We start from the raw sequence: 22,794 nt of genomic DNA on the forward strand, positions 1-22,794 counted from the left end.
CTCTCTGCGAAAGGGGCAGAACGTCCCCGCTCCCGCCCCTTTGCCTGCCTGGTCAGTGCACACGCTGAGCTCTCCCTCTGTCGTACAGCGCCTGACGCAGTGGGGCCCCGAGCTCGGCTGGGGCCTTTATGTGGTACAGCAGTCCCCATCGCAACCCCCCGACAGCGAGTGGAACCCGGGGAACAGCCATGCCAGCAAAGCACAAAGGCCAGGCTTCCCCGTGCCGCCGGCCAGCCCCACATCTGGTTAAGAAAACACGTGAGTTAATACAAGCCCCAGAGGTCAGGGCGGGCTTCTCTTTATTTCTGGCTGGGCCTCTGCTGCCGTGCCGTCGGCGGAGTGTGGCACTCCGATCCTGGCAGGAGCTGGCCCGGGCGCTACTCGAAGTACAGCCCGTGCACCGTGGCCACGGCGAAGAGGGAGGCGTTGACGAAGGTGGCGGAGGCGACGCTGTCATTCTCCGGGTCCCAGAGGCAGCGGCTGGCCACCTGCAGGCTCTGCTGGTCCTGCTGGCCCAGGAAGACGTTACAGACCAGCTTGTAGCGGGGCGGGGTGAGGTCCTTCAGGCGGCTGCGGATGAGCTCAGACAGGCTCTGGGCCAGCTGCCCGCTCGTCACCGGGTTGTACTTGGCATCCCCCAGGTAACTGGCGAGGATAGACTCCAGTGCCCGCTGGGCCCGGCAGGCGTCGAACTTGCAGCCTTCGTCTGGCCGGGTCTTGTAGGTGTTCTCATACTGCGTCTCCCGGATGGGCTGGAAGAGGGGGAGCCCCGAGAAACTCACCCGCCCGCTGTGCATCCAGGGGCCGATGGAGAGGCGCCTCCCTCCCATTGCCATGGAGACAGAGTTTCTTCGGCTGGTGAAGGGGGCGTTGGTGATGCTCATGACGGAGCTCCTCCGGGAGTGCAGGGAGGGCGGCTTCCCCTCCTCTATGCTCTTCAGCCGCATCAGGGGCCTGGGCGGGTTGTCCACCGAGTGAGAGCTGCGGCGGGTGGACAGCGAGCCCGCCCTCAGGCGTGCGGCCTCCGGGTTCTCTGACGCTACCGCCTGGTTGAACTGGGCCAGAGCCTCCTGGGACAGTGCTAGCGGCTTGCCTGCCATGGCCCCGGGGTGACACCTGGGTCTGGGCAAAGAGAAGAGCTGTGCTGTCAGGTTACCCCGCTTCCACCACCCTCCCAGCTCGCCGCCTGCCTGGCCGATGGCAGGCAGGACCCCTGGGCTCAGGGTTATGGCGACTAACGCCTTCCCGTAGCGATGCTGGAAATGGCATTGTCCTGCTACGCTCAAGGAGCTTCCAACACCAAATGGGGACGGGGATCTGGGCGGACCTGGTACTGACAACCATTGGAACAAGGGGCCATCTCCCTGGTGCAGCGAGACCTCGAGGCACGTTCCATAGCCCTGGATGCTCTTAGCAAAGTGTCTGGGACCATCAGCGAGCCTGAGCGAGCGGCTCCTGCTTCCAACCCGCGTAGCGCAGGAACCCCGGTGCCGGAGCTGCCTCCCGCCAAGTGCCCTGGCCTGCGCTGAGCGAGTTCCCTGAGAATCGCTCTCCTGTTGTGCTGCGGTGGTGCTCTGGGGATAACGCCCACAAAAGCCAGGAAGGTCCGAGTTAACTCGCAGACACATCAGGCATCTTTCAACTCCTTCCGGCTGCTTTCTCCCCCCTTTGTGTCTAGCCATTGGCAGCGTCAGACTCTGCCTGTCCCTAACCCCGCTCTGAACTCCCCAGCCGCTGTAGCTTTAGCTTGTGAGCTCAAGGCTGTTTCTATTCTGGTTCGCTAGTATTTACTCTGCCCCCAAGTCCCTGCATTCCACGGCGAGCCAAACGGCTCCGGAGAGACCCCGGCAAGAGTCCCAGCGGCTGGGCCGTTTGACAGGCCGCTCGGTGGGAGGATGACCAAGAGCCGATCCCCTTTCCCTTTGGGAGACGTATACAGAGCAGCTGTGCCAAGGGCAGCAAAGACAAGGGCCTCCAAGAAAGGCCAATTACTCAGTCAAAGGGATGTAACTAAGGCCCGGAGGATGGTCCCATTGCATGTGACTGGGGCATTTTAAACGGAGCACCAGCTCCCTTGGCTTTGACAAGAGATTTCCTATTTTAGTCTCCTCGGGCCCATCCCCGTGGTATCTGGTGCCTTTGTGACTGAGAACCTATGAAATGGAAGCCGGAAAACTGGCATGGCCGGGACAAGCCCCGACCCAGTGTGCACTCTCCTTTCCGTGGAGGGGTGAGGGAGTCTGGCTGGCCTCCCCCGGGGCTGCACTTCCCAACTGCCGCCAAGAGTCAAGAAGCAGAACTGCCAAGGAGGGAGGCTGGCTTTCTGGGCTGTTTCCGGCCTCGCTGGATACGGGAAGTCTCTCACCCCTACGCCGGGTGTCAGGAAAGCCCTGGCCAGAGGGTCGGACTAAGGATCGGAGCCTCTGGGGGCCGAGCTGGACCACACCCGAGAACTTCACTGAAATTCACCCGTCACCCCCTTGCGAGCATGGGGTTGATGTTAACACGTCTCTCCCAGTTTTCAGTGCCATTCCCCGTTACCGACGTGGGCACGCTTGGGGGTTTCCCCCTTTAAATGGACTAATAAGAAACAAATTCCAGCCAGAGACGTACAGGAGCCAGGAAGGACGTTCCTCTGGGGTCAAGGCACACATGTTCTCTAGTGCTTTGTCCAGCTCATGCAAAGAGCCTGCTCGTTTCTGGGGGCGCCATTGAGAGAATATGTAGCCACTAAAGCGCGCCTGCTTCATCTTTCCAAGGGGCAGGAGTCTCCCTGCTCTTTGAGTCAGTTGCAAGTGCCCTGGGTACAAAGGCAGAGACCCCAGCCTTGCAGTGCGCCTGGTTCACGGGGCGGGTGAGCAGGTGAGTACAACCCACCGGGCTGTGTCTACACTGGAGGTGGTGGCGTGATTCCCAGCCCCAGGAGACATACTCGCACTAGCTGTCCTAGAGCTACCCATGAGGTCTCAGTGGGTTTGTACTTGGGGCGGCTAGCCCCTCCCACGGCTCACCACGGCCCATCCTGCTGAGCCGGCTCACTCTCACCCTACTTGAGTTGGGTGTCCCACCTCCAGCTCCGAGTGTGGCTGTAGGCTGGGACCCAGCCCCCACCCACACCTAGGCGGGATCTCCCAGTGCCTGATCCTCCGCCGGAGAATTCAGTGGGAGCTTCACCATTGACGCCAACGGGTGCCAGCTCACGTCCCTTGTGCATGTGGGTGGGTGGGCGGTCCCGGTCCCGGAAGGCTCAGTTGTACTATAAGCAATGCAGTGGGAACAAATAAATAAGCAGGACACCTCGCTGCCCGCGTCCCATCTGCACTGGGGCGTTTTCACAGAAAACGAGGATCCATCTGCATGCAGGCGAGTTACAATGGAAGCCAGGGCAATATTATTTCTGAGCTTCACTGTCATTTGCTTTTTCTTTGCAATGGCTAGAAAATAAACGAGCCTGCAATTAATAATTGATCCTTCACTTGGAAACAGCCCAAATGCAGTGGGGCGAAAGGAATTTGTGGTGTCATTTCAGCAGGCAAGCCTCCGGCGCGCTCTCACCTGGCAGTGCCACCTGCTCCGACGGGGGGGCTGTGGGATTGGTCACCGTCCCCCGGATCCGTGAGCGGAGATACCCCAGGGAAGAGTGTTAATGCCCATTATCTCGCCAGCACTTGCACTGGCTTGCTGTGCGCTCCCCTGGAGGCCCCTGCCCCTGCCTGCTGGCTTAATAATTCCCCCCGCTGCGGTAAATCATTGGCTCGTTGATGTGACAGTTCAATGCAAGAGTCTTCAAAAGCACGGGGGCAGGGCAGGCAGGCTCCGATCCGTGACTGTGTTGCCTGTACAATTTCTCTGAAGCCCTGGGGTTTTTTTCCTTCTTTCCCTCCTGAATTTTGTGGTGTTTTGGGCAGCAGGGTTTGCTTGCTAGAAGGCAAGGCCAGGCTGTCCTATCCCCTCCTCTGGCAGGGGCCAACAGATCACCTACCCCGACCTCCAGCCCTGACTCCCAGGCCCTGATCCTGGGATTGGATCCCAGCAGGCACCCCCTGCGCCCATGGGGCACCCCCGGGGCTAGACCTGACCCGTGGAGATCTAATGGCAGGATTGGGGCCTCGGTTTGGGGTGAGATGCAGGTTTATTTGCAATTTTTTTCTTTTTAAAGTGGCAGCAGCCCCCGGAGGGAGCCGATACCAGCCCTTGCCATGTGCCAGGGGTACCGCTGTCTTGTACCCTGACCCATGTCACGTGTCCGGGGCTGGCAGCCAAGGAAGTTCCACCATCTCTTCCCAGCACCCCGGGGGGTTGTTATTGGCCCCCTCCTCACTCACCACTTGTCTTTGGCCCTCCCCTGCATCAAGACGCTCTCTCACCTCTCTGCCATAGACCTAAATATCCACTAGTGCCCGCATGCCCCTGGCCCCTCTCCTTGCCCAGCCCTAGTGGAGGGCAGGAACCTGGGAGTCCCACTTCACCCCAGACACCTTTTTCCTCCCTCGTTGCTTTGGCCAACAGTGTCAGAAGGGGCGAGTGGATACAAAGGCCTTGATTTCCAGAGGGCCGGGGCTTTAAGGGGTCTCAAGCCGGGCACCCAAAACCAGGGCTCTCTTTTTGTAGATCTTGTCCCTGGTCTCTGAGTCCCCTGTCCCCTGCCTCTCTCGGGAATGGATCCTGGCCTCGACCCTGCTTCTAATCAGAGCCGTATTCATCTCTCAATCACGTCCTGCCCTGGCTATCACCGCACCTTTCATGGTCTCCTTTATCTCCACTCTGCACTTCAGAGGCTTCGGGATGTCGCAGCCCCACTGATCTCTGGCTCTGAGGACCTGTTGGACCCTCTCACCCCAGCCTCCGTCAGAATCCAATTCAGAATTGCCCGGCCTGGTTTGCAAAGCTTCCAGGACTAGTGCCATGTGCATCCTCCCAGACATCACCCCACGCATCCTTCCTGCTTGATCACACTGCCCTTTGACTCTCCACATTGCTTTGTCCTGCGGCCTCTTGCCCTCCCTCACTGCATCCCCCTCCCTCGGTCCTCTCTGATGCTCCAACCTGCCTGGTCACCTCCATGCCACTGCTCCCACCCACTCAGTCCAGTCTCAGCCCCCCCCTCGTCCCACCATGACTCTCCTGAGCTGGAGTCATTGCCTGGCCGCTGATTTCTTCACCACCAGACCTACCTTTCCCCCTCGGCTCCTGTGTGACTTTCCAGGAGGGGCCGGGACATTGTGTAGTAGGGACGCTGCCCAAAAATGAAAGGCATTGTGTTTATTTGGTAGTGAAACATTAGGTGTTGCTATGTGACTCTGAAATCCTTTGGCCCTCATGCTGAATAGCTTTAACTCTTCGCTGCCCGGTACCGGGCGCTCTCCTCTGCATTCTGCCCAACACACGCCTTCTCTCTTTGGGGATTCATTTAAGAAAGTGACAAACCCAGACACCAAATCTATACCTGTCTAGCTACCAAATCTAGCTCCCTGTAGCATCGAGTGTGTGAACAAACTGCCCTGAACACAGGGAGTGGCTGCGGGTGTCAACTCTAAAAGAACCAACTCTTATGGTGTATGATTGTTTTGTGGCCGGGTGTGATGGAGCAGGGAGTGGGGCGGATTTGACCTGGGACTGTTGCAGGGGGGTTGCATTGGGGATGGAAAGGAAGCTACCTGAGCTGGTAACCTGAGCCAGGAGGGGGTTGGGAGAAGTGACACCTTCTGGCCGGGAGACTGGACAAAGGAGAGGAGGAGCTGGGGGGAGGGGGGAGAGAGCTGCTGGAGAGGTTTTTGGTTTCAGTTTGGGCTGGGTGGTGCAACGCAGGGAACCCCAAGCTGGGGTCTAAGCTCCCTAAACCCCCCAGAAGGACTTGATTGAGGGGTTCTGGTTGTACCTACATGCTCTGCTTGGGACCGTGTTCCTTTCATCTAATAAACCTTCTGTGTTACTGGCTGGCTGAGAGTCCTGGTGAATCTCAGGAAGAGGGGTGCAGGGCCCTGACTCCCCCACACTCTGTGACACCTGTATCTAGCTAGCTGGATCCCGACCAGCATTTGAGAGGGGAGCGATCACCTCTGCTTTGCCCTCAGATTTAGACTTTGTACAAACAAACCTTGTACAAACCTAAAGGCCTGTAGAAATGTTTCTATTAGTTAAAAAAAAAAAATCCGAGCGGAGTAGATATTTTTAAATGTATAACTGCTCCCGGAAGGGTTTGCAACCCAACAGTGCCCTCCCAGACCCCTGAGAGCAGTGACCAGGATTTCGTTCTCTTTTATTGGCCAAAAAAAGAGACACGCCGGGTGACCGAAGAGCAGAACTAGAGAAAAGCTCAATGGGTTTCTAAAATTCTTTCCTCTTTAATAATCTGAAGTGTTGTGTGTGGCCCAGGGAAGGACGTGTGTTACCAAGGGGTGCTTTCAGCAGAGTGTGTCCCTTTCATTATTATTGGTCATTTATATTCCCATAGCATCTAGGCGCTCTTGTCAGACCAGAACCCCACTGCACTAGGCGCTGTTCACACTAGCCCAGAACACAAGTGGTTCCTCTTGAATAGGGGCAGCCTCAGGCAGGGCGTCTTCTACTTCCCCACGTGGCCAATGCGCCCGTCAGCGCAGCTGCGTGAGGGCAAATCTAGGACCATGCGGCAGGAGCTCCTGCCCCGGCACAGTTCATTCAGTCCAGCGTTGTGCTTCCTGCAGTTGCAGAACAGACGAATACGCCATCCAGCCCGCAGTTCTGTCTTCAACACGGGTCAGAGCTGGACGGTTTGAAGGAAGACTGGGCCGCCTCTCATGCCATGATTCACCTCGCTGTGAGATTTCCTCCTGTCCCCTCGCTGGCAATTATCTTCTGCCCTGAAGCATGAAGATGGATCACCCTCATGCTTCCACCCTAGCTTGTTTTGGCAATGATTTGTTTGTTTAATGCACTAGACCAGTGAGGAGAGGAGTGAATGGCCTTGCGGGTCTCTCTCTCACCTCACGTATTTATAGGGCTCCGCTCACCGTAGCTGCCAGAAGGTTCAAGGTGGACTCTGCTCTCGCCAGCCGTGGGTCACTGAATTCAGCCCTGAACCAAAGACTGGAGATGAGGGAGAGAGAGGGGAAAGGAACAAATCCAAATTTCAGGCAATCTGGGTTCCTACGGACACCTCAAAGGGGGTACCCCCCATAATCATGTCCCTGGGTCTCGCTAGGGTGGCAGCAAGTTTCAAGGGTAAGATGAATGGGGCGGTTCACACCTACTTGGAGAGATTGTTTCAGGCTGTCTGCAGACTCAGGCAGGTGTCAGTTACAGTCAGGTCACATGTCAAACGTTTCTTTGCAGCCATGAGGGTGGGGAACATTTTTTTTCTAGTGAATGCTGAGATTCTGATCTGGACACGAGGCGCCAGGAGTTGGCACGAGCCTGAAGTGCTTTCGCCTTCCTCCAGCCCTGCTTTGGTGTCCGTTCGTGTGGACAGACCCTGTGAACAGGAGAGTTCTGCACCAGGACCGGTCCAGATGTTCAAGGGACCAGCCCCCTGCTCCTGAGGGTCACACCCCGGGTACCGCTCGTTCCTGTGGGCACGTGTCTGAGGGCGGGTGGGAGGGGCAGGGAGGTTCACAGCTCATTGAGGCCCCAGCCAGCTCCTCCCAGCCGTTCCCACTTCCCATCAGCATTGGCACTGTGCCACCTGGGTCGGTCATGTCTCCTGCAAAGGAGCGTTGCACCTGGGAGCCACTGGTGTGCTAGTGGCAGCCCAGGGCCTCTGCCAGGGTGCCGGGCATTTGCTGAAAGGGAGGGGGGAACAGGTGTGATCCTGGTCGGACGCCACATGGGAAGGCTGGCGAGGACGAGGGGTGGCTGCAATGCTCCTTTGCCGCGCCAGCCACCACCGGGACTCACCGCTGACGCGCCGAAGCAGCGTCAGGAGACGGGGAGCCGCATTGCTACAGGGGGTGGCCACAGGCCTCGGAGTGGTGCGAGGAAGTGCCCGGCAGCGAGGCCCTGTTTCCAGGGTCGGGCGTGCGTGAACGTGGGCTTGGGTGCGGGACGGCAGCTGGGGTGCCTTTTGCACTAGCAGTACCCGCAGCGACTCGAGGCCGGGCGTCGCAAGGCTGCTGTCTCTGCCACGCGGGCCCTGGCTCCTTGCAGCTCATCCGCGAGATGGCACAAAGAGACCCTTCGTCCAAGCAGCTGCGCCCCCGCCCTCCCTCCATCGTCCGGCCGCAAGGGGACTGGCAAAGGTCAGTGGCTGCCTCAGTACCAGCTTCTCGGGGACAAAACCCAGGCAGGGGAGGCTGGAGACAGATCGTTAGTGTTGAGCGTGGGCCCCTCTGCTGTAGCACTGTGGGCTATCGCTAGCCAAGAGGGGCACAGGGCTGGTGTGTGTAGACTTCCTCTGGGCTTTCAAGGACTCCCATGGGATGAGAACACCCCACCTCTTCCTGCAAGCACCGGGATCTCCCCTGGAGGCCTGGGCCCACTCCGAGCACTGGCCCAGACAGCGCCATAGCAAAGGTGCGTGCCCACACGCCCACGCATGCTCTTTGGGACCCCAGCTGCGACTTTGCCCTACGTTTGGGAACTAAGAGCCTGCGGGGGCCCCGGAAGTGGCAGCAGCTATCCAGCCGACCTGAACGACGGGTGGGGCTGGGGGGGGACCGGAAAGTGCTCAGCCGCCGGGATCCGTTTGCTTTCTCTCAGGGACGGAGCTCAGCTCAATAGCGTCGCCCCAGGAGCTGGCCGCGGACCAGCCCGTCAGTTCCGAGGCTGAGCCACTGCTGAGCTCAGAGACCGTGGCTGGCTCTGGCTTGCTCTGGAAAGGAGATGCTGGGGAGGAGGGGGGAGATTTTCCAGCTGCTTTCCGGTGCAGAACTCCTGTCCTGCCACTCCTGCTCCCCTCTAGTTTGCTGCCTTTCCTCGGCCTGGCCCCGGGGCCGGCTGGCTGCCTCGCTCGAGACTCTGACCCTGCTCCTCTCAGTTCAGGCTCACGGGTTTCCCACACACCCTGTCGGCAGCCGCTGGATTTCTGGAGCTGGGCAGCTGCCGGTTTCCTTAGTGATGAGCTCTGTTACTTGCAGCAGGGGCCTCCTCCCCGTGGCCTAAGCCTGCCTCCCCGTCTCTGGCCCTGCTCCCTCTCCCGTTCCCGCCAGCTCTCCACAAGGCGCTGAGCGAGATAGCAACCCGCAGGCCGGGGGAGCCCTGGCTGAGGCTGAACTTGGCTGGCTCTCTCTGCCACACGCTCAGCCCAGCTCCCTCCCGCCTGCCTCGGTCGCCACCCCAGGCCATGGCCTACGCCGGCTCGGCCGTCCTGGAAGGGGACGCAGCTGCCTTCGCCGCAGCCGTCAGGAGCCTCATCAACAACCCGCAGTTCAGGTGAGCTGGGCCGGGGGAGCGGCTGGGCTAGGCCGGGGATATGCCTGGGCACGGAGGCTACGGCTGGTACTGAGGGTGGGCACTTAACTGTCCCTGAAATCCACCCTATGGAAACTCAGCCACCCTCCCTCTGCGCCCACTGCCAGAGTGTGTGCGGGCACAGCCCTCTGCCCGGCCACACTGTACCCAGCATCATTCCTGAGGGCCTCTATGCTGTGGGCTACTCCCTTTATTTCCGGTCCAAAACCTTTGTGCAGCGTTGCTGTGGGCCGTGAAGCAGTTGCCGCGTCTCATCCCAGAGATGGCTGCATTCCTGTGCTGGACAAAGTGCTCTGTGTGGGGCGGCTGAAAATTTCAGAGCAGCCTAGAGGGTTTAGACACGTATCTAAACATGTGTTGAGGTCCCCTAGACTGCTTTGAAAATCTGTCTCTGTCTCTGTCCATGTAAGTTTGCAAAGTTCGCTGGGCTCCGTCAGAATGAACGGTGCTCTGTGAATGCAACGCAGAAGATGTTTGACTTGGTTACCACGCAGTGGCCAAGGACCCTCAGCTTTATGCTTAAAGCGAGCGTTGTCAGATGTAACCTCCTAGCGCTCTCACAAATAGCTGGCCCCGCTGCTGCCGACAGCAAGCCCATGGGATAGGGTAGCTGTAGTTAAATTGGCCCCCACGCTAAGAATATTATGCAAACTTTTGCAATTTCAATTCACTTCTTGCAAACCATTTGACAAGCCCGTGTGCAGAACCGGCTGGCACCTGAGGGCTGATTTCGCCAACCTAGGGACAACCCTGTGCTCTGATGCAAGCAAGTCACCCACTGAAATCCATTCGAGGGGGAGGGGATGGGGCCGTGGTGTGGGTCTGTGAGCTGAGCCACCGACAGTTCTTTATTCTGGGGGGAGCTTGCGGGGCCCATCTGAGCACTGAAACCAAGGGGAGGGTGGAAGTCCCTGTGGGAGACAACGCAGGATCTGATACTGAACTCATAAACGCACCAGACCCCAGACTTCCACCCTCCAGGCTCCCCTGTGGAGGGGCCACAGTCTTGGAGCTGCTTCGCCCAGTCTGAAGAGTCACACTGTTCTCCTTGGATCTGAGAGCCGATACCATCACCTCCATTTTGTTGGAGAGAACGTCATCCGGATGAACCGAGCGGCTGCCTGCAGAGGAGACATCCCCCAGCGGCGTTGCTCCTGGCCGGCGAGCAGGCTGGAATGCAGCTACTGGCCCCGCCCTGCCAGCTCGGCGCTGGAGCACAGTGCAGCCGCCCCGTGACTGTTTTAGGGCACTTGCTGTCTGCTAGCCATGCTGGGGAGAGTTCAGAGAGGAACCAGGAGCCTGGGACGGCCGGTGAGAGACCCCGGCGTGAGGAAGGTGTGCGCTGCCACTGCTCTTTGGGTTCCCTTCCTGTGAAATGGAAACCGCCTGCTTGACGAGGGGGCTGAGGCCGTGGCTAGCTGGTGAGCGCGGGAAGCCAGTCGCATGCCCACGATTGTTTCTTTTGAGGAACTTAATGCCCCATGAACTCAGCCACGTCGCCTTGACTCAGGCCTGGTCTACACTAGACAATTAGGTCAGTTTAACTACGTCAGTTGGGGGAGGATGAAAAATCCACACCCCTGAGCAGCGCCGTTAAGCCGACCTAAGTCCCCGTGTAGACAGCGCTGGGTTGATGGAAGAATCTTTCTGTTGACCTAGCTACCGCCTCTCGGCGAGGTGAAGGACCTCTGCTGGCGGGAGGGGCCAGGACAAGCTGGGATGAAGTGGGAACTTTCTTCATGTTTTGTATGAGTACTGTGTGTGCCTCAGTTTCCCCTATGTGTTGCACAAGTATCTAGCTGGTGGGACAGAGGTGCGTGATTGTGGCAGAAACCCTAGTGGGTAGCTGCCAGCGCCCAGACAATGGCCGGACACTCTGTATCCTGGCAACTGATGGCCGGGGCCCATCCTCTTCAAGGAGCCAGCCGAAGGAGTTGGAGAACAAAGAGAGACATGGAGGCCAGGTGACCAGTTTGCCTGGGAAAGAGACAAAGGATGGAGGAGGGGCAACTGGGCAACAAGTGAGTCGGTCTCCTGGACTGGGACTCGGGGGGAGAGCCGAGGGCTCTGGGTCCCCCCCAAGACAGACTTTGCTGAACCTTCCTGATTTCTGTGATAGCAAGACCTGTTCTACGCTGTGTTCCAGACAACTAATCAACCTTCTGTTTCACCCGCTGGCCGAGAGTCACTGCAGAGTTGGGGTGCAGAGCCCTCTGGGGGCGTGACACAAGCCCCCATTGAAGATAGGATCAGCCGTGCACCCTGGTTCACACGCGCTGGTGACGCCATGCTGACTAACCCGGCCGCCTGGAGCCTGGCCAGCCACCCCCTCGTCGGCAGGCCTTGCCAGCCCCATACTGGGTCACTGCTCTGTCTGGGGTCCCTGGACCCCCTCTTCTGCCGTGGGGCACAGGCCGAGCATCAGTGTCTGTACTAGACCCCGGAGGCCCTGAGCGGAGCCAAACCCATAAATACAGTTGCATCCACTCACCATTGGATAGCTCACGCCTCATCTCAGCATCGGGCCGACTACGCCTGCCTCCTGGCCATTATCTAGTTGTGAAGGGTCGCGGGTGCGGCTGGCGCTGCCCTGGACATGCCGCTCCCGCCCCGCAGGGTCCTTCCTCCCAGGCCAGCTGGCTCTGGGGCCTGTGGCACACAGAGCTGGGAGCTGGGCAACAGATTGGTGAGGCATCAGGGGACTTGGACAGTCCCAGCATGGCAGGTATGATGCGGTAACCCGCCCCCCCGGGGCACCCAAGGAGGGCACCTCATTCCCCAAGTGCAGTTAGCCGGAGAACCGCTCCGCCCCAGCGCCGCTGCAGCTGCTTTGTTCAGCAACTAGAATCCCAGGGACTTGCTCTGATCAAGGGAAATCTGCAGTTCCGGTGACAGGCGACTAACAAATCAGGCTGGTTTTCAGCGCTCGAAAGCTGAGCAGGGAAGGACCTGTCACAAGGCCCAGCGGTGCACTGGGCTGAGGGCAGAGCCGGCCCAGCGGGGCAGGAGCGACGTATACGGCATGCCCCACACACGGCTCCACCCCGCCCCGGACAGGACTGGCTGCGGACAAGCGAAGCAGCAACCTTTGCTCCCGGTGGTGGGTTTCACCAGTTGGTGCAGCAACATGTCACTAAAATTGAAACCCAGGAGCAGCTGCTGTGTCACGTGAGCCCTGGTTCGTGCCGAAGGGCCTGACCCAAACCTTTCCATTGGCTTCGATCAGGCGCGACGGGGGTGCGTGCGAAGTCACCCCTCCCTGCGAGCCTTGCACAGCCCAGCCTCGCTAGGGGTGGGCCCAGAGAGCCTCCCAACACCCCAGCACGATTGGCCCATCACTGTCTCCCGCGGTGGCAGCTGCAGCGGAGAAGCCCAAGAGCTGAACGGGCCGCTGGGCGTGAGCAATCTGCTCCCTCCGGGCCCCCGGGCGGGGCAGCGCGGGGCGGGGCTGGCCACTGGCCCGGGCCCTGCCTGCTCTAGGGCTGGAGAAGAGCCTCTAGTCTCTAGAAGCGGAGTGGAGCCGGAGCCGGAGGTGGAGGAGGAAGCTGGAGCCGCGGGAAGGAGGAGCTTTATTGAGGCTGCTAAGGGAGAGCAGCGAGCAAGGCGTGCAGGGAAGAAGCATCGCCCTAGGCCCGTGCACCTAGCTCTGGCTCCGCTGCCCAGCGCTGCTGCTCGTGGAGGCCGTGTGGGGTGAGCAGAAGCAGGGTTTCCTCTCCAGCACCGTGCAGGGCTGCAGGCGGCTGCCGAAAGCACAAAGACAAACCTGCTGAGCTGGTGGAAAAATGTGGTTAACAGATTTTCTAGCACCTCATCAGCACTTTCATCTGGGACCCAAGGGGCAGGTTTCTGAGCGCTCGCTTCCCCCGGCTCCTAGTCCCGCTCGGACCGGGAAGCTCAGGCCTAAATGCCGATGGCACGTAATGGAAGGAGGCAGCTGGAGCAGCCGTCAGCCGTGCAATGGCTAGGGACTGGCAGGTGATGTGGGACTGCCGGGCCGGTGTCCTGGCTGGGGTCCAACCCCAGTCATTACAAACGCAGCCGGCATTGTCCGGTGGCCCCATGTTCTCCACTGCCTGGCCTCAGCTGTTGTGCCGTGTTGATGTGCGCTGTTAAACAGCTGCTGTGTTTCACCCCAGAGGTGGTTGCAGTTTCGGGCTCCATGATGTGAGGCTGGCTTGGGAAGCAGCTTGGGATGAAATGTAACAGGCAGTGATCCCTTCCCCTGCCTTTTGCCCTGTCCTGCAAGGCTCTGCCCTGAGCGGGGGCCTTTTGATTCCCGGGGTTCTCTGTGCCGTGAGGGCCAGTTTGATGCTACAATGCGGGAGCGTCTCGCGTGGGGGGGAATGGGACGGCTCAGGTGCTGGGATATGGAGCTTGGCCCGTGTTGGTCACTCACTCAACTGCTCTGCCAGGCAAGAGCCCTCCGAAGGCTGCTCTCCCCTTGCTAAGGATGGATTTACACAGTTCGGCCTAGATCCTCCAGGGTATTTAGGCTCCTAATGCTTGTTGATTTCTGGGCCTTCCTCCCTGGCGCAGGCTCATGAAATACCCCCCAGGGGCCCAGCTGGCTGCTGTCAGCCCGCGTTACCTTCTATGGCTGCAGTGCACGCGGTAGGGTGCAGGACAGCACCGCTCAGCCCCGTGCATCGGGCACTTGAGAGACCTGGGCTTGATTCCCTGCTCTGCCACAGAGTCCCCGTGTGACCTTGGGAAAGTCCCTTAGTCTCTGAGGCTGGGTCCCCAGCAGGATGATGGGGGTTGTAATATTAAAGCTACGCTGAAGGTAGTGAGGTGCTCAGAGGTGCTGGGGCCGGATAAGGACACAGCTCAAGCCACTGGCTTGTCTCAGGTGGCCAAAGTTCCTCGAAGGACAGGGTTCCAACGTTCTTAACACCAGACCCGGGGGGGCCCGTTTCAATGAGTCAGGCGGCTTTTCCCAGCTGCTTGGGGCAGCCTCTGGCTCCCACTGCCCACCAGGAGAGGAACAGGGTGGGTTGAGTGAGACCGGTCCAGGGTTTGCAGTCTGCAGCGGGAGACAGGGACCGTGCTGCAGTGGCCTTTGCTGGGAGAGCCCAGGCCACTTGGGCTGGAGCTGCCGGAGAGCATTTGTGGGGAGGGTGGACATGCCCCGTTCCTGGGCTCATTTAGACCTGGGCTGGGTGATGCAATGGAGAGAATATCCTAGGCTCCGTCGAGGAATGCAGCACGCGCTGCCCCTTAGTGCTAACAGGGTGGTTTATTGTCTGAGCATCATCTCTGCATTCCCAGGGCTCCGGCCTGTATCCCACAGGGTTGACTCAGCCTTCCAGCGTAGGCACATCGAGTCCCCTGCCACTCACCCCTGTGGCATTTTGGCTGAGTCCTTGAAGCCCTGTCTGCTCTACACGGGTATTAAAGAGCCCACACTTCATCAGAGGGTAGCTTTGCCTTGCTGTTCTTGGCCAAAATGCCACGCTCACCACCCTTCCGCTGGCACACCGTGATGTGTGCTGGTGGTTGATGTCTTCCACACCAGAGGCAGCTGCATTTCATTATGGGTGTATAGATCCCGAAGTGCTTTGAGATGGAGAGTGCTCGGGGAATGGCAGGTGTGCTTGTGATAAGCTGGCAGAGAGAGGGCCCCAACGATAATGCTTGGAGATGGCAAAAGTCACTAAACACAGAACAGGCTCAACCCAAAAGCCAGGTCAGTAGACTCACCAGCCCCTTCAGGCCACAGCCTACACAGGCAGCCTATTGCCATGTCCCAAGTGCCTGGCGCTTGGGAGATTTGGGTCCTGGGCTTGGCTCCACCACAGACTAGGCCCAGACTTTAGGCCCCTCACTTCCATGTAAATCCTCAGGCCCCATGAGGAGCTGCCCCTCTATTCCTTCCCTTCAAAATGGGGACCATCAGAATCCTGCCTTAGCTCACAGAGATGCTGGGTGGATTGGCCCGTTGGCTGGGGGTGAAATGCCCAGATGCCATGGTGAGGTGGGCACAGGCGATCCTCGGGTGGTAGAATTGGCTCCTCCTGTGCGTTGTGAGCAGCGGCAGCCCCCAACCAGGCCGGCCCCGCTGTGCCACCAGGCGGGTGTTGGCAGCAGCACCCACATGCTGGCGTCCTGGGAGAATGGGGAGGTTGGAGGCGTTTACCCGCGGTGGAATTATTTGTCAGCATTTCTGGTTCTAGCCCAGCTGCCTGACTCAAGGGTCATGAGTCAAAGGAGGTAAAAAGCAGATTTCTGGTTCTCAGCAGCCGGACTTTCCATTCCCTGCTGCATGGAGTGAAAACCCCTCCGTGCAGGCGATGGGCCCACGGCACTTTCCTTTTCAGTTCTGACTCCACACTGGTGTGCAGCCCGTAGTTTTATGAATCTTCCAGAGGAAGTGGTTTACCTGCCCTACATGGAGTTTTGAACCAACCAAACAAACAATACCAGCCATGCAAACAATGAGAACCCTCAGCACTTCCTGACCCGCTGCACAAAGCCCTGGGGGGGAACGCAAGGGGAATCTCCATTAGCTGCTAGCAGTACAGGGCCCGTGACACTTGGTTGGGCAGTTGAGTCCAGCCAGTAGAAGGCACCGTGTGTGTGTATGCAGGGACATACCCGCCCAGTGGGATGTAACCCCACCCCCATGGTGGGACTGGTATTTGTGGGTGGGAAGCGAGGTGGAGGGGTGAAGGCTGCATGTCCTGGCCTCCTGCTGGAGTCGATTTACTCAGTCACTTGCAGGGAGGCAGCACACGGATAGCTCTGCATGGAGGATGGGGGTTTAGGGGGTACATTGCATGGTGGGCAGGGATACTCTGCCTGGGGGATGGGGGCGTCGGGGTACTCTGCATGGGGGGTTGGGGGTACTCTGCATGGGGGAAGGGGTACTCTGTATGAGAGTAGGGGGTACTCTGCATGAGGTATTAGGGAGTACTCTGCCTGGGGGATGGGAGTCAGGATACTCTGCATGGCGGGATGGGAGTCAAGATACTCTGCATGGGGAAAGGGGGTACTGTGTGTGAGAGTAGGGGGTACTCTGCATGGGGTATTAGGGAGTCAGGATACTCTGCATGGGGAAAGGGGGTACTCTGTATGAGAGTAGGGGGTACTCTGCATGGGGGATGTGTTACCTGCTGTGACGGCGCTGCCCATGGGAGCCAGATGAGGTCACTCAATCAGGGTGAACTGCAAACAAAATGGGGCAGACAAACCCCAAATGCTGGTGGTTATTCCAATACTTAGATTTACCAACCAGCACAAAACAGCTTCTATAAAACCTCACTGGTTACTCAGAAGTCCAAACAATGCAGTTCCCTTAAAGTACCCAGCCTCAGGCCTCCATCCAGACACACCTGTCAGATATGATGATGGATTACTGAAAATCTTACTTCATCATATAAAAGAAAAGATTCTTCCAATCCCAAAGGATCAGCCACATACCCAGGTTCAATTATAACTTAGATCTTACCCAAAATACATACTATAGTCAATTCTTATTAACTAAGCTAAAATTTATTAAAAAAAGAAAAGAGAGAGAGTGTTGGTTAAAAGATCAATATACAGACAGACTTGAATTCAATTCTTGAGGTTCAGATACATAGCAGAGGTGAGCTTGTAGTTACCAAAAGTCCTTTTAGAAATAGTCCATAGGTTATAGTCCAATGTCCATATTCAGGGTGACTCCAGTCAGTGACTGCGGATCTCAATCCTTGTGGCTTAAGGTTTCCCCCTCTTGAAACCCAAAGCGGATCTGAGATAAAGACAGATTATGTCCCAGGGTTCTTATTCATTTCCAGCAGCCTTTCGGCCTGAGAAAACAATAGGCTTAACTCTCCTTCCAAACATCCTGGCAATTAGCACAGGGTAATTTATCCATTAAACAGTTCAGATACAGGTTACCCCAACCTTCAAAGAGACATAGAGACAATAATACTATTTCCCTCAAGTATCATCATAAACGTTAACATTCCTTTTTTGATCTGCGAATTAAAGCTCTAGCAATAGACAAGACTTGTTTGCTGACATCACAAGACCTGAGCAAACATCTACCCTTGAGCTCTCTAACAATGCAGACTTGCATTTCAAAGCTCTATGTATTTACATATCTTCCTAACCAGTTTCTACAGTTCACCCCTGGGTCAGGTCAGTCTGAATTAATTAACTCGTTCTGGCCCTGTCATCTTTCAATGAAATATTATTTTACACTCATAACATCACACCTGCACACATTAGGGCACCCCACCTTTTCCCAAGCCGTAGGGCTCTGGATGTTTACTACTTCTGCAGGTGTGCAGGACCTTTTACCAGTGAAAGAGCCTTACACAGTGATCCCCCGATCCTCTCGTTATTCACAGACACCACGCAGAATGCCCACTAAGCACACAGTGCCAGGCTCACCAGCCCAGCTCCCGCAGGCGGACTTTCCCCATCGGCTGGGCCAGGCTGGTCTCGGCTGGGCCCTAGTTGCTGCACGTCACGGTGCAGCGGCTTCGTAACAGCTCTGATCTGAGGCTGAGTCTTGGGGGTGAGATCTTCTTCCTCCAGCACTTTCCTTCTTCTTCTTCTTCTCTTCCCAGCTGGTCTCCTTCTTGGACCCCAATTTATAGAGTGAAACTCGAGTCCTGCTTAGCTGGACCTTAATCAACCATTGTACTGAAATCTGTCTAACCAATCCTAACCTATTGTAACATAATATCCCACTCCCCTAATTAACTGACCCCTAGCCAAATTAATTGTACAGCAGACAGACAATTAAAGAACCAGACAGAGACCAGACAGGTAAACCATAGGGAAGTGGGGACCATAATGAAAGGAAGGAGGATTTCACAACCACAACCATTGATAAGTGAGCTCTTGCCAGGCAGGATGCTGTCAAACTAAGTTTTCTTTAACCATCTGAAGATCTGTTTCTTTATCTGGTGCTAGTGGGGCCATTCGGATGAGGTCTCCTTCTTAACAGCCGGATATGACATTGTTTTAATGTCATTTAGATGGAATGTGAGGATGTGTCTTCCTGCTTCTCGGCTAATGGCTGCTGCTCGGCCGCTCTTTTAATCTGGCTGCAGACCAAGGCCTTATCCTTACAGATTGGGGATTAGGGGGTACTCTGCATGGAGGATGGGGGTCAGGGGTACTCTTCATGGGGGATGGGGGTTTAGAGGGTAAGTTGCATGGGGGAAGGGCGTACTCTGAACAGGGGATGGGGGTACTCTGTATGGGGGCAGGGGTACTCTGCATGGGGGATGGGAGAGTAGGGGGTACTCTGCATAAGGGATAGGGGATGGGGTACTCTGAATAGGGAATGGGGGTACACTTCATGGGGTATTAGGGAGTACTCTGCATGGGGGATTAGGGGGTACTCTGCATGGGGGTTGGGGGTACACTGTGTGGGGGATGGGGGTCGGGGGTACTCTGCATGGGGATTGGGGGTACTCTGTATGGGGATGGGGGTTGGGGGTACTCTGTATGGGGGGCAGGGGTACTCTGTATGGAGGATGGGGGTCGGGGTACTCTGCATGGGGGATGGCGGTAGGGGCACTCTGTATGGGGGTTGGGGGTACTCTGTGTGAGGCAGTAGGGAGCGGGACGGATTGACCTGGGAATGTCGGTTAGTTTTACTGGGACTGTCTGCATTGGGGATGGGAGAGCAGGGGATGACTTTACTTGAGAGTTACCTGAGCTTGTAACCTGAGCCAGGAGGGGGGAGGTGCCAGGTGACACCTTTGCCCGGGGAAATTGGACAAAGGGAGGGGAGGAGCTGGGGGAAGGGGGACAGAGATGGCTAGAGGGGGGTTGTTTTTCAGTTTGGGCTGGGTGGTGCAATGCAGGGAATCCCAAAGCTGGGGTCTAAGCTCCCTAACCCCCCCAGAAGGACCTGACTGAGGGGTCCTGGTTGTACCTACAGGCTCTGTTTCGGACTGTGTTCCTGTCATCTAATAAACCTTCTGTGTTACTGGCTGGCTGAGAGTCACGGTGAATTGCAGGAAGAGGGGTGCAGGGCCCTGACTTCCCCCCACTTCGTGACACTCTGTATGAGAGATGGGGGTCGGGGGTACTCTGCATGGGGGATGGGGGTACTCTGCATGGGGGTCGGGGTACTCTGTATGGGGACTGGGGTACTCTGTATGGGGGGGCAGGGGTACTCTGTATGGGGGTCGGGGTACTCTGCATGGGGGATGGGGGTCGGGGGTATGCTGTATGGGGGTACTCTGTATGGGGGCAGGGGTACTCTGTATGAGAGATGGGGGTCGAGGGCACTCTGCATGGGGGATGGGGTTGGGGATACTCTGTATGGGGGTCGGGGGTACGCTGTATGGGGGATGGGGTACTCTGCATGGGGGATGGGGGTTGGGGGTACTCTGTATGGGGGGCAGGGTTACTCTGTATGAGAGATGGGGTTGAGGGCACTCTGCATGGGGGATGGGGGTTGGGGATACTCTGTATGGGGGTCGGGGGTACGCTGTATAGGGGATGGGGGTACTTTGCATTGGGGATGGGGGTTGGGGGTACTCTGTATGGGGGGCAGGGGTACTCTGTATGAGAGATGGGGGTTGAGGGCACTCTGCATGGGGGATGGGGGTTGGGGTACTCTGTATGGGGGGCAGGGGTACTCTGTATGGGGGATGGGGGTACTCTGCATGGGGGACGGGGGTTGGGGTACTCTGTATGGGGGGCAGGGGTACTCTGTATGGGGGTCGGAGGTACTCTGCATGGGGGACGGGGGTTGGGGTACTCTGTATGGGGGGGCAGGGGTACTCTGTATGGGGGATGGGGGTACTCTGCATGGGGGACGGGGGTTGGGGTACTCTGTATGGGGGGCAGGGGTACTCTGTATGGGGGTCGGGGGTACTCTGCATGGGGGACGGGGGTTGGGGTACTCTGTATGGGGGGCAGGGGTACTCTGTATGGGGGTCGGGGGTACTCTGCATGGGGGATGGGGGTTGGGGGTACTCTGTATGGGGGGCAGGGTTACTCTGTATGAGAGATGGGGTTGAGGGCACTCTGCATGGGGGATGGGGGTTGGGGATACTCTGTATGGGGGTCGGGGGTACTCTGTATGGGGGATGGGGGTACTCTGCATGGGGGACGGGGGTTGGGGTACTCTGTATGGGGGATGGGGGTACTCTGCATGGGGGCGGGGGTTGGGGTACTCTGTATGGGGGGGAGGAGTACTCTGTATGGGGGTCGGGGGTTGGGGTACTCTGTATGGGGGGCAGGGGTACTCTGTATGGGGGATGGGGGTACTCTGTATGGGGGTCGGGGGTATGCTGTATGGGGGATGGGGGTACTCTGCATGGGGGACGGGGGTTGGGGTACTCTGTATGGGGGGCAGGGGTACTCTGTATGGGGGATGGGGGTACTCTGCATGGGGGCGGGGGTTGGGGTACTCTGTATGGGGGGCAGGGGTACTCTGTATGGGGGTCGGGGCTACTCTGCATGGGGGATGGGGGTTGGGGTACTCTGTATGGGGAGCAGGGGTACTCTGTATGGGGGATGGGGGTACTCTGCATGGGGGACGGGGGTTGGGGTACTCTGTATGGGGGGCAGGGGTACTCTGTATGGGGGATGGGGGTACTCTGCATGGGGGATGGGGGTTGGGGTACTCTGTATGGGGGGCAGGGGTACTCTGTATGGGGGTCGGGGGTACTCTGCATGGGGGACGGGGGTTGGGGTACTCTGTATGGGGGGCAGGGGTACTCTGTATGGGGGATGGGGGTACTCTGCATGGGGGACGGGGGTTGGGGTACTCTGTATGGGGGGCAGGGGTACTCTGTATGGGGGTCGGGGTACTCTGCATGGGGCACTCAGGCAGCGGACGCCCTGTTGCAATCCCCGCTCCTCATGGCGTGGCTCGGCCTGTCTCCGTCTCCACAGCGACGTGACATTTGTGGTGGGCAGGGAGAGGCAGGAGGTGTTCGCCCATCGCTGCATCCTCGCTTGCCGCTGCCAGGCCTTCCAGGGGATGTTCAGCCAGCCCCAGCCTGATGCCCAGGAGCCGTGGCCCCCCCAGGCCCCATTGGTCCTCAGCCACGTGCAGCCCGAGGTCTTCCTGGCCGTTCTCGAGTTCCTGTACACCAACAGCGTGACCCTCAACAGCTTCATGGTGAGTGCCGCGTGCTGCCCCGGGGCCGGGTGCCGTGGGAAGGGCAGGGGTGGGTCAGACGCAATGACAAGGGACCCCAAACCGGGCTGCAGGGAGGGCATGGCAGGATAATACATGGGGATGGCGCATGTCCCATCCCCCTCTAGCAGCTGGGCCACAGAGAGGATTACAGCCTACTACTGCTGCCCCCTAAGGGATCTAGTCCTTTAGCTCAAGTGGTAGAGGGCTGTGCCCAGTCCCGGGTTCAAGCCCAGCCCGTGCAGGGGAAGGTACATGTGCTGTGGCTTGTAGAGTGTAGTTAGACTCTGCAGTGCCGGATCCAGACAGCGCCACCGCCCGATTGGGGCTGCATCTGCCCCGCTCAGCTCCCCCAGCCTTGCCTGGCCGAGGGGAGAGGGGGCAGTCCCTGGCCCAGGCCTGGTTAGCTTGGGGGCTGCAGGAAGAGGCCGGCGGGGGGTGGAGTGCTGGCTTGTCCCAGCCCCCGCTATGCCAGCTTTGTAATCCTCGATACCCCTCAGAACGGGGGCTGTGGCGCCTACCGTGGGGTCAAGGGGAAAAGGTGGGGCGGAGGGGGGAGGGGGGACGGCAGCGGGAGGGGGGACGGCATTGGAGGCTGCTTGCTCCAGGCTATTTTTAGAGCAGTGTCCTCCCCCACCCCCTCCATGCAGCACCGGAACAGGGTGCGAATTACCCGGCTCAGAGAACTCAGATAAACGCAGCCCAAGGAAACGGGAACCACCCCCGGGAAAACCCTGCCAGCCAGGGGCATCCCGGCCATTGCCCTGCTCAGGGGCGGAGTCACCCGGGGAATTCAGCCCGTTCTCTTCCACGCTCCTGGCTCAGACACTCCCCACCTCCTGGCCCCACACACTGACCTGCTGAGCCTTGGCCGGGGGCATCCCAGCCCCCCCGGCAGCCGTGGAGAGGCGCAGGTCAGCCCCGGCGATCACCTTATGTTCCTGCCGTGAAATGGATTTTAACCTCCCCGCCAGCCCCAAACCGAGAGCCCACGGTGCAGAGGAAGGGCCCCAGAACTCAGCGGGGAGCGTGGGCACAGCCAGGCCTTTCCCCAGCCCCCAACGGCCCTGCAAGGTAGATCCTGGGCTATGGAAGAATCAGGCTTCTCCGGAGGTCCCAGTCCCTTGCCCCGCTCCCGTGGCAGAGCATGAGGCAAGTCCAAAGCCAGCTGGGGGGAGGGGAAGCGCCCCTCAGTATTAACATCACTCGGCCATTCGCACGGCCATTCGCACGGTCATTGCACGGCCATCCTCATGTCGTCCCATCCCCCCCCCCGGTCCCCCCCACCACCCCTGGATCTAGGCAGC

At 58.5% G+C, this 22,794-nt stretch overlaps 2 protein-coding genes across 2 annotated transcripts in view; one reads left to right on the forward strand and one right to left on the reverse strand.

Moving 5' to 3' along the window:
* Nucleotides 1-377: 377 nt before the first annotated feature.
* On the reverse strand, nt 378-5,257 carry DYNLT4 (dynein light chain Tctex-type 4). The gene is made up of 2 exons (XM_065408859.1): nt 5,175-5,257; nt 378-1,122 (listed from the first exon to the last, which is right to left on the reverse strand). The coding sequence occupies exons 1-2, from the start codon at nt 5,255-5,257 to the stop codon at nt 378-380; spliced, it is 828 nt and encodes a 275-aa protein (XP_065264931.1).
* A 4,002-nt stretch (nt 5,258-9,259) lies between these two features.
* The window catches only part of BTBD19 (BTB domain containing 19), a 60,126-nt gene continuing 46,591 nt past the window's right edge, over nt 9,260-22,794 (forward strand). Inside the window, exons 1-2 of the mRNA XM_065409268.1 lie at nt 9,260-9,348; nt 21,241-21,469. Of these exons, the coding sequence (XP_065265340.1) occupies nt 9,260-9,348; nt 21,241-21,469 (318 nt within the window). The remainder of the gene's footprint in view (nt 9,349-21,240; nt 21,470-22,794) is intronic.

The sequence above is a fragment of the Emys orbicularis genome, chromosome 8, assembly GCF_028017835.1.
Source record: "Emys orbicularis isolate rEmyOrb1 chromosome 8, rEmyOrb1.hap1, whole genome shotgun sequence".
Classification (NCBI taxonomy): domain Eukaryota; kingdom Metazoa; phylum Chordata; order Testudines; family Emydidae; genus Emys; species Emys orbicularis.

Coding starts and splice junctions, on each gene's coding strand:
- DYNLT4 (XM_065408859.1), bottom strand. CDS start 5,257: ATGCCTTTCATTTTTGGGCAGCGTCCCTACTACACAATGTCCCGGCCC. Junction 1,123..5,174: donor ACAGGAGCCGAGGGGGAAAG/GTAGGTCTGGTG, acceptor CTCTTTGCCCAG/ACCCAGGTGTCACCCCGGGG.